The sequence below is a fragment of the Thamnophis elegans genome, chromosome 13, assembly GCF_009769535.1.
Source record: "Thamnophis elegans isolate rThaEle1 chromosome 13, rThaEle1.pri, whole genome shotgun sequence".
Lineage (NCBI taxonomy): Eukaryota > Metazoa > Chordata > Lepidosauria > Squamata > Colubridae > Thamnophis > Thamnophis elegans.
Window position 1 is genome coordinate 13,493,085 of NC_045553.1, and position 15,397 is coordinate 13,508,481.

At 43.1% G+C, this 15,397-nt stretch overlaps 1 protein-coding gene across 2 annotated transcripts in view; it reads right to left on the reverse strand.

The window, feature by feature from the left end:
- Nucleotides 1-368: 368 nt before the first annotated feature.
- The window catches only part of TMEM132C (transmembrane protein 132C), a 93,946-nt gene continuing 78,917 nt past the window's right edge, over nucleotides 369-15,397 (reverse strand). For both annotated transcript variants that reach the window (XM_032229950.1, XM_032229949.1), the window contains exons 5-8: nucleotides 7,496-7,701; nucleotides 5,786-6,059; nucleotides 5,061-5,252; nucleotides 369-1,565 (exon numbers count right to left, since the gene is read on the reverse strand). In XM_032229950.1, coding sequence (XP_032085841.1) covers nucleotides 369-1,565; nucleotides 5,061-5,252; nucleotides 5,786-6,059; nucleotides 7,496-7,701 — 1,869 coding nt within the window. The remainder of the gene's footprint in view (nucleotides 1,566-5,060; nucleotides 5,253-5,785; nucleotides 6,060-7,495; nucleotides 7,702-15,397) is intronic.

The window sequence follows — 15,397 nt, forward strand, 5'->3', positions numbered from 1 at the left end:
TTTTTATGAAAACATCCATGTAGTATAGTTGGCAACAATGTGGAAGTAATTTGCTGTTGTCTCTTTCTGGTTGTGTTTTATTACTTCCCAGTAGGGCCTACAGCCCAAGAACATATTGATGATGTTCTATCTAAGGATTAACCAAGTCCAACTGTTTTTTTGCCCCCTGCAATCAGTCCAGCTTGATTAGACATTGCTGCCTAGCTGGGTTTATCAAAGAACGTATCTGCTGGGCTATCAAAATTGGTCCTACACATCACCTACTCAGTCCCCACTCCAGTTCATGCATATATTTGTTTATTCACATATTTCAATGCATCTGAAGGCATCAAGGTGTGGCTGTTGACTCTTAAAACCAAGGAGTGATGCTACATTTTGTCTTTGAGTTTCTCCAGATAGTTCCTGATCTGTTTCGATTCTCCCAGATCCATATCTTGGCAAACCCATTTAATGTCATCTTCATTGCAATTGAGGATGGAATTGACGGTGGGGCAACCATCATCAGGAGGGATGGTGGTGAACGTGGTAAACTTGACCCGCTTCCGCTTGGAGGCGGGCGAATGCAGAGGATTTTCCTGCTTCAGGTCCCTGATTTGCTTGTCTCCCAATTGAATTTTGGGACTGCTTTGACTCGGGAGTTTTTTTGGAGTGCCAACGAGGAGTTGACTGCCCATGTCAAAGCCTATCCCTTGGTCTATGATCGTGGTGCACTCATCCGGCGGAGGCGAGACATCTGCTGGGTTGTCCAACAGCTCCATTTCATTCCCAAGCCACACCCAGTCATGAGAGTGGTTCATGGAGGTCTGCCCTTCCATGGGAAGCTGCTTGTGACGGTACTTCAATGTGAAGGTGGCACAGTTGATTAGGAAGACCAGAATGGCGAGGCAGAAGACTCCTAACAGGGCATACATCCCCGTCTCCAAGTCACTGAGACCTCTAGGTGTCTCAACCAGGTCGCTGTCCTTCATGCCATTATTGCTTTGGGGAAGATCGATCTGAGCCGGGAAATTGGTGAAGTCAATCGGGATGTTCTGGAGTAGACCTTCATCTGAAAGTTTATCTCCTTCGGGGATACTTTTGAAGACTTTGTTTTTGGTTGTAGACTTGGCTGTCACACCGTTCTTCCTTGCAGGACCTTCTTTTCGTTCAGCAGAAGAGCTTCTATAATATTGTCCTTCCTGGCCATGGTGGTCTTGGTCCAACACCTTCTGCCTTCGGTCACTGGCATGGTTTTCAATTTCCTCAGCACTGTAATCCCCAAGACTATGGGGGTTGCCATCGTTCTGGCCAAACTTGACTTTGATGTTTCCATTGCCAATTGCTAGGATACTCTTCCGCTTGGACTTCTGGCAAGATTCAGAGATCATCATATCGACTTTGACCAAGAGGCCTTCTCCTTCCCCTTCTGCTACCACCACTGGCCATTTGACTGCAGAGCTCTGATGGGCCGTAACAACTGATTCATCAAGCGAGGAGGCAGAGAGGGAAAAGTCTCTGGGGTCATAGATGTCCAGTGGGGTCACAGCACCATCACTGAATTGGATCCAGGAGCTCACCATGGCCTCCTAGCAGAAAACAAAAGGAAATAGTTAAAACAAGGTCAAACGCCTTCTGCCTTCTGAGATGTCAGTTGAACAGCTCGCTAGTTTTCATGGAAAATGGACCAGTGAAAAAGAAAACACATTGCACGTGTTAAGTCTTTGACATAGTCCAGACAGGAAGCAGACTCTACCTTGGCAAAATAAAAAATAGAGTACAACCACATGACTTTCTAAATCAGTTGTCAAGTGCCTGAATTGCAATGTTGTGACCGCAGAGATAATGTGACGTCTTACAGATACAGAGTAACAGAGTTGGAAGGAAGCTTGTAGGTCATCTAGTCCAACCCCCACTGCCCAAGCAGGAGACCCTACACCATTTCTGACTGAGGGCAGTCCAATCTCTACTTGAAAGCTTCCAGTGATGAAGCTCCCACAACACCCAAAGGCAACTTCTGTTCCATTGGCGGATTGCTCTCACTGTCAGAAAATTTTTCCTTATTTCCAGGTCGACTTTCTCCTTGATCAGTTTCCATCCATTATACCTTGTCTGGCCTTGGAAAATAGTTGACCCTCTCTCCTCTCTATGACAGTCTCTCAAATATTGGAAGACTGCTCTCCTGTCTCCCCTGGTCCTTCTCTTCACTAGACTAGCCATGCCAGTTCCTGCAACTGTCCATCATATGTTTTAGCCTCCAGTCCCCTAGTCTTCTTCTCTGCACTCTTTCAAGAGTCTCAACATCTTCTTTATAGTGTGGTTACCAAAACTGGATGCAGTACTCTAGGTGTGGTCTTACTAAGGCTTTATGGAGCCTCCCTTGATCTTGACTGAAACCCTCTGTTAATGCAATTTAGGATTGCATTGGTTTTATGAATTGTGACTCAACTGTTTGGGACCCAACTAAATTCAAGTTCAGAATAGAGAAGGAAGGGACCTTCGAGGTCTCCTAGTCCAATTCCTGCTCTAGCAGAAGAACCTGTACCATTTGAGACAAGTGACTGTCCAGTCTTTTCTTAAAAACCTCCTGTGATGGAGTACTCACAACTTCTGAAGGTGAACTGTTCCACTGGTTCACCGGCCTCACTGTGAGGAAGTTTCTCCTTAATTCCAGGTTTTGGAATTATTGCTATTGATTAATAATTAATAATTATTACAGTTGAATCCCACTTATTACTGGGACCCAACTGCTTCCGAGGTCTCTTAACTTCAGATCACCACTAAACAGACAGTTGGAAAGTCAAGGACTTCCCTTATGTATGTTTCCCAAGTTACTATCTGTAACTCTTATTTTCTCAAGTTGTTATTCCATTCTAGCTTTGAGGTTCATGAATCTGGTGAAAGCCTACTGACTTTTCTTTCTTTTTTAAAAATTATAACAATTATAGGGACACAGTGGCTCAGTGGCTAAGACACTGAACTTATCGATCAGTTTGACGGCTTGAATCCCTAGCGCTGCATAATGGAGTGAGCTCCCATTACTTGACCCAGCTTCTGCCAACCTAGCAGTTTGAAAGCATGTAAAAATACAAGTAGAAAAATAAGGAACAACTGGGACGGGAAGGTGCCTTTGGGGTTTAGTCATGCTGGCCACATGACCACAGAGATGTCTTTGGACAGCGCTGGCTCTTTGGCTTTGGAACAGGAATGAACATCGCCTCCTAGAGTCTAGAATGACTAGGACATATGTGTGAATGGAACCTTTACCTTTATCTTACTTATAATTATAAAAGAACATTCATATTTTACTTATACATAACAATAATCTTTCTTCATCTAATTTCTACCTCTCATCTCTAACCATTGATAAAACCTGTTCTATGTTGAATGCTCTGTATCTCCTTTATCTTTTCTTTTCAATGTCAATCTATCTATCTCTGCACAGTCCAATATTTTCCGAGCTATGTTTTCATCTGGTGGGGTGTTCTCGTTTTCCCCAATATTGTGCAAGTACAATTCTCCCTGCTGTCAATACATGTGTCATTAAGTGTCTAGTCGCTTAACCATAACTTTCTGGTATTATACCTAACAAAAATATTTCTGGCTTTAAATCTGTAATGCTGCACAATCATCTTTTCCAGCCGTGGGTGTATTTTCGTCTAATATTTTCTTTCTTTCATACATGTCCACCACATGTGATACTAAGCACCCGGAATCTGATTGCGTTTCCAACATTTGGTGGACATATTTTTAAATATTTTGGCTAGTCTTGCTGGTATCAAGTGCCACCTATAGAACATTTTATAAAGATTTTCCTTATATGCAGCAGCCATTGTCATTTTGTAATTTCTCTCTCAAAGTTTTTGCCATTTATCTAATTCTATGGTATAGCCAAACATTTTGGCCCATACTATCAGTGTTGTTGTTTTTTACTTGTTCTAGAAACTTTTCAAGGAGATGGTTGTTTCCTGACATAAATCAGCTGTAAAGGGAAGGAGAAATAGAGTGCCTCTTTACAGGGCTGGAATGCTTAATCAATAGGACCGATCAATAAATCTGATACTTTTTAAGCAATGCAGAAGGGAGCCATTCAGTTTAATGGTCTTCAAGGATTATTATACCTTCCAGGTAGGAAATAGCCAGAGGGGGAAAAAATCTCTTCTAAGAGAGGATTTGTCCCTTGACGCAAACATCATTTAAACATGAGAATGGTCTTTTCTTTTTTGGAACAATTGGTACAAATGTATACCCATTTAGCTTAAAAGGTTTTACCACTGCCTTGGGAAGAACATGCCTGGACCTCTGTGGGATATTTGTGAAGAAGTAAGCTTTTAGAGGGGGACGTAAAGTAAGAAGGCGTAATGACTCTCCCCATTTGAGGAACAGTTTCATTGCTCCATCCTGTCGTGGCCTGCCAGTGGCCAGCAGAGCTGGCAGGAGATTCGTACAGTGAGGAGGCTGGGGAGGAACTTGGGCCAGTCCTGGAGTCTGGGGAAGGCTCTGATGAGGGCTCTGGGTCGGAGGCAGAGAGGGGGCCAGGGCCGTCTGACCGTTATCAGCTGCCTTTAGAGTCAGGCATCAGTGGGGCAGAAGAACAGCTGGAGCCTGTTCCCAGTGTGCGCATGCACAGAGTTGCCAGATGAAGGGAACAGCTAAAGAACAGGGGTTGACTTGGGGGTAAGGCCACAGGTGGACAATGAAGGCCCCTCCCAGAGGAAATAAAAGAGGAGTGAAAGGGGAGTGGAGTTTGCAGGAGACCATTAGTTTACTTCATTAGTTCGTGACTCTCCGAGACTCCTTGCCAAGTTTTGCAGATCTCAGCCTGGCAGCTCTCCAAGCCAGATAAGGTTCGTGACTGTAAATCCTTCCCTGAAATACTTTGCTGGATGTGAATGAGCAGAATTCACAGTAAAATAATAAAAGGTTTTTTTGTCAGGACAAGGAGTTTGCTTCCTGTTCTTGGGTAGCCTAGATCAGAATACATCCCTCCGTATCTTTTTGATGATAAGGACTGGTGGGTTAAAGATGAAGTGAGATTCTGGAGACATAGGTGTAATGACTCAGAAAAATCCAAAATGCTCTACCTGTTTGTGAGTGTGAAGCAAGTCTTGAGCTATGGTGGTAGCCACAAAAGCTTGATGACTAGCTGTGCTGGGCTGAAGGACCAGGGACAACCCAGCTACTAGTTGGATTCCCATATCGGTGATGGTCACCTTGTCGTCCAACACCATCACAGTCTTCTCAGCCAAGATGGAGTCAGATAGTGGAGAAAGGACCTTTGGGAGTCAACAAAGAGATCCTCTTAGGAACATTAGAATAGAAGAGAATAGAAGAGAAGAGAAGAGAAGAGGAATAGAATGGGAATGGGAAGAGAAGAGGAAGAGGAAGAGAAAGGAATAAGAATAGGAGTAGAATAGAATAGAAGAATAGGAATAGGAAGAGAAATCAGGATAGGACAGGGCAGGGCAGGGCAGAGCAGAGCAGAGAGGAGCAGAATAGTGTACACAAAGACAAGATACATTTGTCACAAATCATAAGCGACAACACTTAATGATAGTCACAGGGTACAAATAAGCAATCAAACCATATTAGGAAACAATCCATATAAATCGTAAGGATACAAGCAACAAAGTCACAGTCCTGCAGTCATAAGTGGGAGGAGGTGGGTGATGGGAACAATGAGAAGATTAATAGTAATAGTAATGCAGACTTAGTAAATTTCCAAGTTTCACTGTCCCTTTCTCTCAAATATCTTTATAGAATGGAATATCAAGGCAGGAATGTTCTCCTACCAACGTGATAGACTCACCTGGACCATTGTCATGCCAACTTCCTGCCCAACCAGAACCTTGCCTCCTTGTAACTGGGCCACGTGAGGTTTCTCAAGCTTCATGAAGTCCGTCACCAAATCTGTTATGTCCATCTGCCAGTCGGAGCCCAACAAATAGGACAGCTGCCCTGATGGGCTGGCATCTTCCGCCACAAACTGAGTGAGGACCCGCACCATGGCATGCTGGTACTGGAGGGTGCAGCCTCTTCCCTTCCGCTCATCTTCATCTTCATCCTCACTGTCTCGCGTCAATCTGAAAAATTAGCATTTAGAGACGAACTTCATGCTCAATGTGTTCAATATGCAAACGACACTTCAAAACTGCCATGGCTTCGTCTTCAAAGAAGATGCCCTTGTAGGGAGATTCTCTCTAGTCAATGGGAATCTCTCTGCTGTTTGGAGAGGACAATGCTGTTTGGAGAGGACAATAAGAGCCGAGGTGGCGCAGTGGTTAAATGCAGCACTGCAGGCTACTGCTAGATCAGCAGTTCAGCGGTTCAAATCTCACCGGCTCAGGGTTGACTCAGCCTTCCATCCTTCCGAGGTGGGTAAAATGAGGACCCGGATTGTTGGGGGCAATAAGCTGACTCTCTGTAAACTGCTTAGAGAGGGCTGAAAGCCCTATGAAGCGGTATATAAGTCTACTGCTATTGCTATAATGCATCGTTGGTTCATGGACTAATCTCCAATGAAGGCTTCCTCTAAGGGAGAATTTGCAATTACCCTGAACCAAATATATTTGTTTATTGACTTCTAAAATGGAATTGCCCATATGTTATCCTCCCCCCAATAATTATATAAACTACATTAGAGAGAGAGAGGGAGGGAGGGAGGAGGAGGGGGAAGGGAGAGAGAGAAAGAGGGAGGGAGAGGGAGAAATATGATAGATGGATGATAGATGGATGATAGATAGATGATAGATAGATAGATAGATAGATAGATAGATAGATAGATAGATAGATAGATAGATAGATGGATGAATGATGGATGATGGATAATAGATATTAGACAGGTAGATGATAGATGGATGGATGGATGAATGAATGAATGGTTGGATGGATGGATAACAGATGATAGATAGGTAAATGATAGATAGATGGATGGATGGATGATGGATAATAGATGTTAGACAGGTAGATGATAGATGGATGGATGGATGGATGAATGGATGGATAATAGATGATAGATAGACAGGTTGATGATAGATAGGTACGTAGGTAGGTACAGTACGTAGGTAGATGATAGTCAGACAGATAAACAGATATATAGATAAATATACAGATAGATAGAAGATAGAGATAAACAGATAGATGATGGAGGTAGGTAGGTAGGTAGGTAGGTAGGTAGGTAGTAGGTAGGTAGATAGTAGGTAGTAGATGATAGAGATAGAGGAGAGACACATATTTCAGAAAGTCCCATGATCAAGTGACAGCTTGATGCTTGATTTTCCCTGAACCCAATCCAACTCTAACCACTGCACCAGGTCCTCTGGAATTGGGGGAAAAACTGAGGTGGATCACCCTAGGGAATCTATTCCTTTTCCGGTCACCTTGGTGAACTCCTCTCCCCTATCTACTGAAAGAAGGGAAAGAAGCAGAACAGTAGGTTGAAAAAGAAGGCGCAACAGAAACAGAAGTCCATTGTACTTAGATCGAAGCCACAAATCTCAAGCCAACCAACAAAACCCACCTCTGGTTGGAAACAATGGGGACTCTCCAACCTTTGATCTGGTTCAGCTCCGTGTCGGACACGTCGATCTGAAGAGGCAGGCGGGGGACCCAAACCGTAAGCCGCAGGGGAGCACTGAGATACTGGTAGGTGAAGTTCACCACAGCATTCACCTTCCCTTTCATCTCTTTGCCATTGACAAAAACATAGTCACATCGATCAGAGACCTAGAAAAGGTTGAAACGAGAAAGAGATCAAGATAGAATCAAGGGATGTCGCTGAGTGGGTGATTGCCATGGATTGGCCATCTTTGGAGGAGATCTTTGGTGCCACATCTGGAATTTTAAGAGCCAGGGTGGGTACTTGGCATTTGGTATGATCAGACCATGCCCATTTAGCTTTTCAGGCCTGGGCCTTCAGTGAGGCTCAATGATTTCACTGGAAATACATATGACACAATGTGCATGGTTGCAAAGTTTTTGGCAACATTTTTGACACTTTAAGAACTGTTATGATGGCAATGTTATCACAGAGTCTCTTTGGCAACCATCTCTCTCTCTCTCTCTCTCTCTCTCTCTCCCTCTCTCCCTCCCTCACTCTCTCTCTCTCTCCATCCATCCATCCATCCATCCATCCATCCATCCATCCATCCAGCTGTAGCTATCTGTCATCTATCTTCTGTCTTGTATCATCTCTCTCTCTCTCTCTTTATCTAGCATCTATCTATCTATCTATCTATCTATCTATCTATCTATCTATCTATCTATCTATCTATCTATCTATCTATCTATCTATCCAGTATCCTTTGTTTCTTTGAATGATTTTTATCTATCAACAATATATATTATGTATAATTATCTGACTGTCTGTATCTGTCTATCTATCTAATCACTTTGTATTCTTTGTTTCTTTCAATGATTTTTATCTATCAACAATGATATCTATCTATTATGTATAACTATCTGTCTGTCTCTATATCTATCTATCTATCTATCTATCTATCTATCTATCTATCTATCTATCTATCTAATCTAATCTTTCTGTACCTTTTGTTTCTTTCAATGATTTTTTATCTATCAGTGATATCTATCTATTATTTATATCTGTCTGTCTGTCTGTCTGTCTGCTTATCGTCCCTGTATCATCTCTCTGTTTCTCTCTCTCTTTTCTCTTTCCATCCATCCATTATCTATCTCTACCAGCCCGCTTGTCCCCAGCCATGTTAACAGAAGAGGGAAGTCAGTGGTCTGTAAAATCCAACACTGATTAAAGAAGCGATTACAGTTCTCCCTCTGAAATTGGCTATGCTAATGTATGCTTCTATTCTGGGACAATATTTACATGCTAAATAATAAATCCAGTTCAAGGCTGCCAGTGAGAAGATGGGAGGCTGCCCTGAAGTTGAATGAAAAGAAAAGTTCAACAGCATAAAACCAGCCATAAAAAAGAGATAATGGTCTGTCATAGAAGGAATGGAGGTTTTTTTTTTTCTCCCCTGGGTGTTTTATTCCTTGTACAGAACCATCCTAGGAATTTGTAACGTCTAAAGGGAGAAGAAAAAATAGAAGGGCTGCTTTGGGAAATAATAATAATGATGATGAGAATTCATCACAGCTTGGAGCTGCTGATATATGGTTCTTGGGAAGAACTTGGCATGAATGGAGGCCAACACCCACTAAAGAACTGGCAGCTGGATTTGGACTCCTTCCCAAGGACTTGGGATAGGAAGATATTGTTTGCAAAGGTAGTGTTAGGTTTCCTAAAAATGCCCTAATTGATTGATGAGTATTGAGCCAAGTTTCAATACAAAACTAGTCATTTATTAGGAGCACCATTAGGCAAGGTGTTTCATAGTCAGATCTAAGCTTTGTTTACTTTATGGCTGAACTTAACCCCTGTTCCTCCCCTTCCCTCAGTCTGTGTCATGAATCACATTCTGCAATGAGGTGCGCCCCTCCCAAGCCTTCTGCAGTAATCTGACTTTAGCCGAAGGTATGTGTGGAATGCACTCCCCCCTCTTTCTCTCACTGTGGAAACTTTAGGAGTTGAAATGTAGTACCAACAGTAAAAGGTGCCTTGGATATAATTGCAAAACATCTGGAGCATCACTTGAACATCATCAGCACTGACACAACCCCCATAAGTCAATTGCAAAAGGCAGTCTGATTTGGAACAGCTTACATCTTTCAACAACATTTTTAGCACCATCAAATGACAACATCTGTGCATGGGAAGGACTTGATGGGTGGAAAGAAATGCCAGATCCGATTGAAACATCTGGCTGAGTGGGTAAGCAACCGTAAGAATAGAATTCTGGTGTCCCAAAGGTGCTTTTTCAAAAGGCAAGTGGACTTTTTATTTTTCCCTAGAAGACATTTTGCTTCTCATCCAAGAAGCTTCTTCCCTTCTGACTGAATGGTAGAGGGGGTTCATCGGTCCAAGTGGCCTCAAGGACTCTCAGAAAGAGCACTAACAACCAGATGACTGCAAGGAATATGAATCCTTCCAACCTCCTCCTTTCAGTAAGAACTGAAGAAGCTTCTTGGATGAGAAGTGAAACGTCTTCAAGGAAAAACATCCAGTTGCCTTTTGAGAGAGAGAAAAAGACATGTTTGGGTCAGCCTGAATGACTGAGAATCTCCACAGACATTTAGAATTCTGGAAAGTTGATTCTGAGTAAATTTGTATAAAATTGAGAGATGGAATAAACTTCTTTTACACCACTAGGTTGGGTTGGTTCCCCCTTGCACATATGTGCTAGTCGTTCCCAACTCTAGGGGGCGGTGCTCAACTTCGTTTCAAAGCCAGAGCCAGCGCTGTCCAAAGACGTCTCCGTGGTCATGTGGCCGGCATGACTCAATGCCAAAGGCACATGGAACACTGTTACCTTCCCACCAAAGGTGGCTCCTATTTTTCTCCTTGCATTTTTTACGTGCTTTCGAACTGCTAGATTGGCAGAAACTGGGACAAGTAACAGGAACTCACTCCATTATGTGGCACTAGGGATTTGAACCGCCGAACTGCTGACATTTCTGATTGACAATCTCAGCGTCTTAGCCACTGAGCCACTGCATCCCTTTACACCACTAAGCCAAGTTGATGGGAGGTATTAATCAAGTATGAAGTGCAAGGAATAAAGCGTTAAAACGGGCTTCTTCCTAACTATTCACCTTTTCTCATAATTTAACACTCGTTGGCAAGGTGGGAATAAGCCCTAGAAGGATGTTATAAGTCTGAAAAATTCAGTTTCTTTTCACTGTAGCATCTAAAAATCTCTTGGTATGTGTGCTTAATTAAACAATATCCTCTCTATAAATCTTCAGGCTGTAAGAATGCAATAAGAGATTTTACTTTGGGAAAAACAAAGGGGCAAAGAGCCTTGGTCCATTAACTCATGAAAGCTTCCTGCTACCCCGGATATATGGAATAAAATATTGCTCCCAGACATGAAATCCAACATCTGTCGCTTCTCTCGCAAACAGCTTTCATCGCAAGTAAAAGGCACCAAATAGAAATAAAGGCGGAATAAAGAAATTTAAGGTCAACATAACTCTTTTGTCATGGCAATTCACATTGTCAACTCACCTAGTCTGGAGCTGTGGTTAACAGAGTTGAAAGAGACCTTGTAGGTCATCTAGTCCAACCCCCTGCCCAAGCAGGAGACCCTACACCATTCCTGTCAAACTGCAGTTCAGTCTCTTCTTCAAAGCCTCCAGTGATGAAGCTCCCACAACTTCCGAAGAGAACTTCTGTTCCATGGGTTGATTGTTTTCACTGTCAGAAAGTTCCTCCTTATTTCTAGGCTGAATCTCTCCTTGATCAATTTCCACCCATTATTACTTGTCTGGCCTTGGAAAATAGCTTGACCCCCTCCTCTCTGCGGAAGCCCCTCCAATATTGGAAGACTGCTATCCTGTCTCCCCTGGTCCTTCTCTTCACTAGACTAGCCAGGCCCAGTTCCTGCAACTGTTCATCATAGGTTTTAGTCTCCAGTCCCTTCATCATCCTGGTTGCTCTTCTCTGCATTATTTCTAGAGTCTCAATGTCTTTTTCATAGTGTGGTGACCAAAACTGGATGCAGTACTCTAGGTGTGATTTTACTAAAGCTTTATAGAGAGGTATTAGTTCCTCACTTGATCTTAATTGCATCTTGATTGTATCTTGATCTTGATGTTTTGGGTCAACCTGCCTTATAATACAGTCTTGTTCAATGGTAAGAAAAAGGAGTGAGAATGAAAGTTCAACGGAGTTAGAGATCTCCCAAGATCATGGGAGATCTCATGGGGTTTGGAAGCATTTGTAGAAAGATGCCTGCAACTCACACAAGATCTCATCCCTTAACACAGATATTTGGCCCGATTTGGGGATCATGGAACATTTTCTCATTGGGTAATCTGATAAGCATTGGGGATGATGGGATATTTGCACAGGGAAAGAGTTGAGGATTTATGAAACATTTGCTCATAGAGATCTGATGAGTCAGGGATCACAGGATGTTTTCTTACTAGGAAATCTCATCCCAAAGGTGCTTTTTCAGGAGGACTTACTTGTTTTTTCTTTGAAGAGGTTTCGCTTTTCATCCAAGGAGTTTCTTCAGCTCTGACTTGGATGGTGGGGAAGGGAAGGATTTATACTTGCAGACAGTTGGTCATTTGCATCCTTTTAGAGATTCGTTGAGGCATTTGGAGGTTTATCTGTGTCCTCAGGGTCAACTAAGAGGTGCAAATGTTTTCTTTAGTCTGCAATTTTCCTCTGGAAATCCGTTCCTACTCCCACACCATTCCAAGGGTCTTCATCCCAAATTGCATAGCAAAACGTCTGTAGAGATTCTCAGCCATCAGGTCACAGTTGTCCCAAAGGTGCTTTTTCAGGAAGCAATTGGACTTTCTTCTTTTTCTTTTGAAGAATAGGAAAATCTGGGAAATCTCATAATTTGTGGGACATTTGCACATTGAAAAAATCTCAAAAGAGTTGGGGATCATGGGATATTTGATTGACTTCTAATGCAATGGAAAGCAGGATGGATGCAGCTTGCTATGCATCTCCATCATGGCTAAGCAGGAATTCCATCCTGAACCTCTGCAATCCTAGTCCAACGTTCAAAACACCTACTGCACACCAGGTCCTCCAACCTTCAAATTTAGCAACTCCTGAACTTCGAAGTCAGGTGGAAAGCTTCTAAAGATATAAACATATTTTATCTCAGCATCAATGCTAGAGGAGATACTAAAAAGCATTGAATTTTACTAACTTCCTCAGGTTTATTAGCATTCTTTAGCCTTTAAAGCGGCCCGCAGGAAAAGGCGAAAGAGATTTTTGTCCTTCAAATCCTGACATGCCCCACTTGGTTGATTTACTTAGATGTATCTGAGGGGGTCCTTGCTGCTTTCTGGGCTTGGTTGGTGGTTGTTGTTTTTCTTGCACACATTTCATTATCCAAACTAGATAACATTATTAATGCTAGAAGGGAGGGAGGTTTGCAGGGAGGAAGAGGAGGAGGAGAGGGAGGAGGAAGAAGGAGGAGGGGGAGAAGGAGGAGAAGGAAGAGGGAGAAGGAGAAGGAAGAAGGAGAAGGAGGAGAAGGATGAGAAGGTGAAGGAGGAGGAAGAAGAAGGAGGAGAAGGAGAAGGAAGGGGGAGAAGAAGAAGGAGGAAAAGGAGGAGGAGAGGGAGGAGGAAGAGGAGGAAGAGGAGAGGAGGAAGAAAGTAGGATTGTTGGTGTTCCCTGAGCTTGGTGGTTTCTTGAAGATGTTTCATGACCCAACTAGGGAATGTCATCAGTGCTAGAAGGGAGTGGGGTTTGCAGAATTATGGAGAAGGAGGAGGAGGAGGAGGAAGGGGTCCTCAAGTGCTCCTCAAGCTTGGTTGATTTCTTGCAGACATTTCATTAGCCAAGTGAGTACCATCATCAGTGCTCCTAGTCTAGGACTCCACAGTCCCTCTCCTTCTCTTTGCAAACTTCCCTCCCTCCTACGACTGATGATGTTGTCAAGTTGGGTAATAAAACGTCTGCAAGAAAACCACCAAGCTCAGAGGGCACTAAGGACTCCACAGTGGTCCTCCTCCTCCTCCTCCTCCTCCTCCTCCTCCTCCTCCTCCTCCCCCCCTGCAAACTTCACTCCCTTCTAGCACTGATGATGCTACCTAGTTGGGTGATGAAACCTCTGCAAGAAAACCACCAAGCTCAGAGAGCACCAAGGACCCCCTCATGCCAACCCTGAGCTACAGATATTCTCCTTTATTCTATGTTTCTTCTCTGTTGGATTCCTTTGCTGCCAACTTCAGCACATGCTCGACTCACTTGCATTTGAATAGACACAGAAATAAGTAGAAGGCATTTGACTGCCAAAGCAAGGCTAGAGTTCAAATCTGATCAATCTGTTCTAGAGAGGGAAGCGATTTCCTCGCCCCTCAAGTTTTGCAAAAACATTAAAATTAAAAATAACTGGCTCCTTTTCTAAGTTTCCAGGAAAGGAAGAGATTCCCAAAGCCCAGAATGGAACCCTCATTATTAATAGACATTGAGAAAGCATCTTGGATGAATCTTGCTGAGCCAGCGAAGAAACGTGGGCTATTCTTCATGGTTTAGTGCCACTGTAAATATCTTCTGGTCCACTTTTTAAAAGGTTAGACCCGTCCTTGGGAGATTGAGGACTTTTATAACTGTAGGGAGGAGTGTAAATTCAGAATTCAGACAAGGCAAGGGCTGTTGATAAGCCAAACCAGGAGAGAGATAGGAAAAGAACTGGCTAAATATCCCGGAACATCAGTTACACTTTGAGTGTGTCACTTATATTGCTAAGGATAGAGAATTACCAACTTTTCAATGATGTTCATGTTTTATGGACCAGACTTGGTTGGCGTGCCAAGAGGTATATAGCAAGAGTGAGTGTGTAAAATATTAAGTCTCACCCTTCCAGTTCTGCCTTATGGTTTATTGGGCCACAATTTTCTGGTTTCCTTTAATGTTTCTTGAAATTTTTGAGGACGGTGCCAACCTAGAACTAAGGAGACATTTCCTGACAGTGAGAACAATTAATCATTGGAACGACTTGCCTTCAGAAGGTGTGGGTGCTCCATCACTGGAGGCTTTTAAGAAGAAACTGGACAATCATTTGTCTGGAATGATATAGGGTTACCTGCTTGAGCAGGGGGTTGGACTAGAAGACCCCTGAATCCCTTCCAACTCTGGTATTCTATGTTCTGTAATTATCTGGGTAAAGGTTCCCCTCGCACATATGTGCTAGTTGTTCCCGACTCTCAGGAAGCAAAGCACATGTGGATGCTGAATGGCGCCTCCCTGACTGGGGAATAAATAGAAGGAAAGGGGAGTGGTGGTCGTAGGAGACAACAGTTCATATTTCTGAAGATTTTGTTCATTGTGTTTTGTGCCATAAAGACTGCTTGCCAGAACTTAATTTGCAGCCTTTCAGCTGGGAGTTCATGGCCTGGCAATTATCACAAGGAACTGATAAGGTCTGTATTGCTGTTAATTCCTTGAAGGACTATTGTGTGGATGTTTTGGTGGGTGAATGCCATTAATTCACAAGAGGTAAATAAAGAGGGCGGTTTTGTGACAAGAAGTCTGTTTCTTGCTTCTGCTAACGTTGGGTCAAAACAGATATGGAGGGGGGGATTAGAGATAGCTGGGGTTTTGCAGTCAAAATAAAATACTCTTGGGAACCAAGGATGTTCTCACACCTGGTCAGAGGAAGGAGGGGGTGATGTGATTCTGTAAACCACTTAGAGAGGGCTGAAAGCCCTATGAAGCGGTATATAAGTCTAACTGCTATTGCTATTGCTATGTCACCAGGCAACCAGACAGCACCTTGATTGGACCATGTGACTGGTTGTTTGGGGAGGGGGAAAATTAATTACTTTTAATTAGGTGAAAACCGCAGGACTTTTCAGAGTCGGTTTTCAC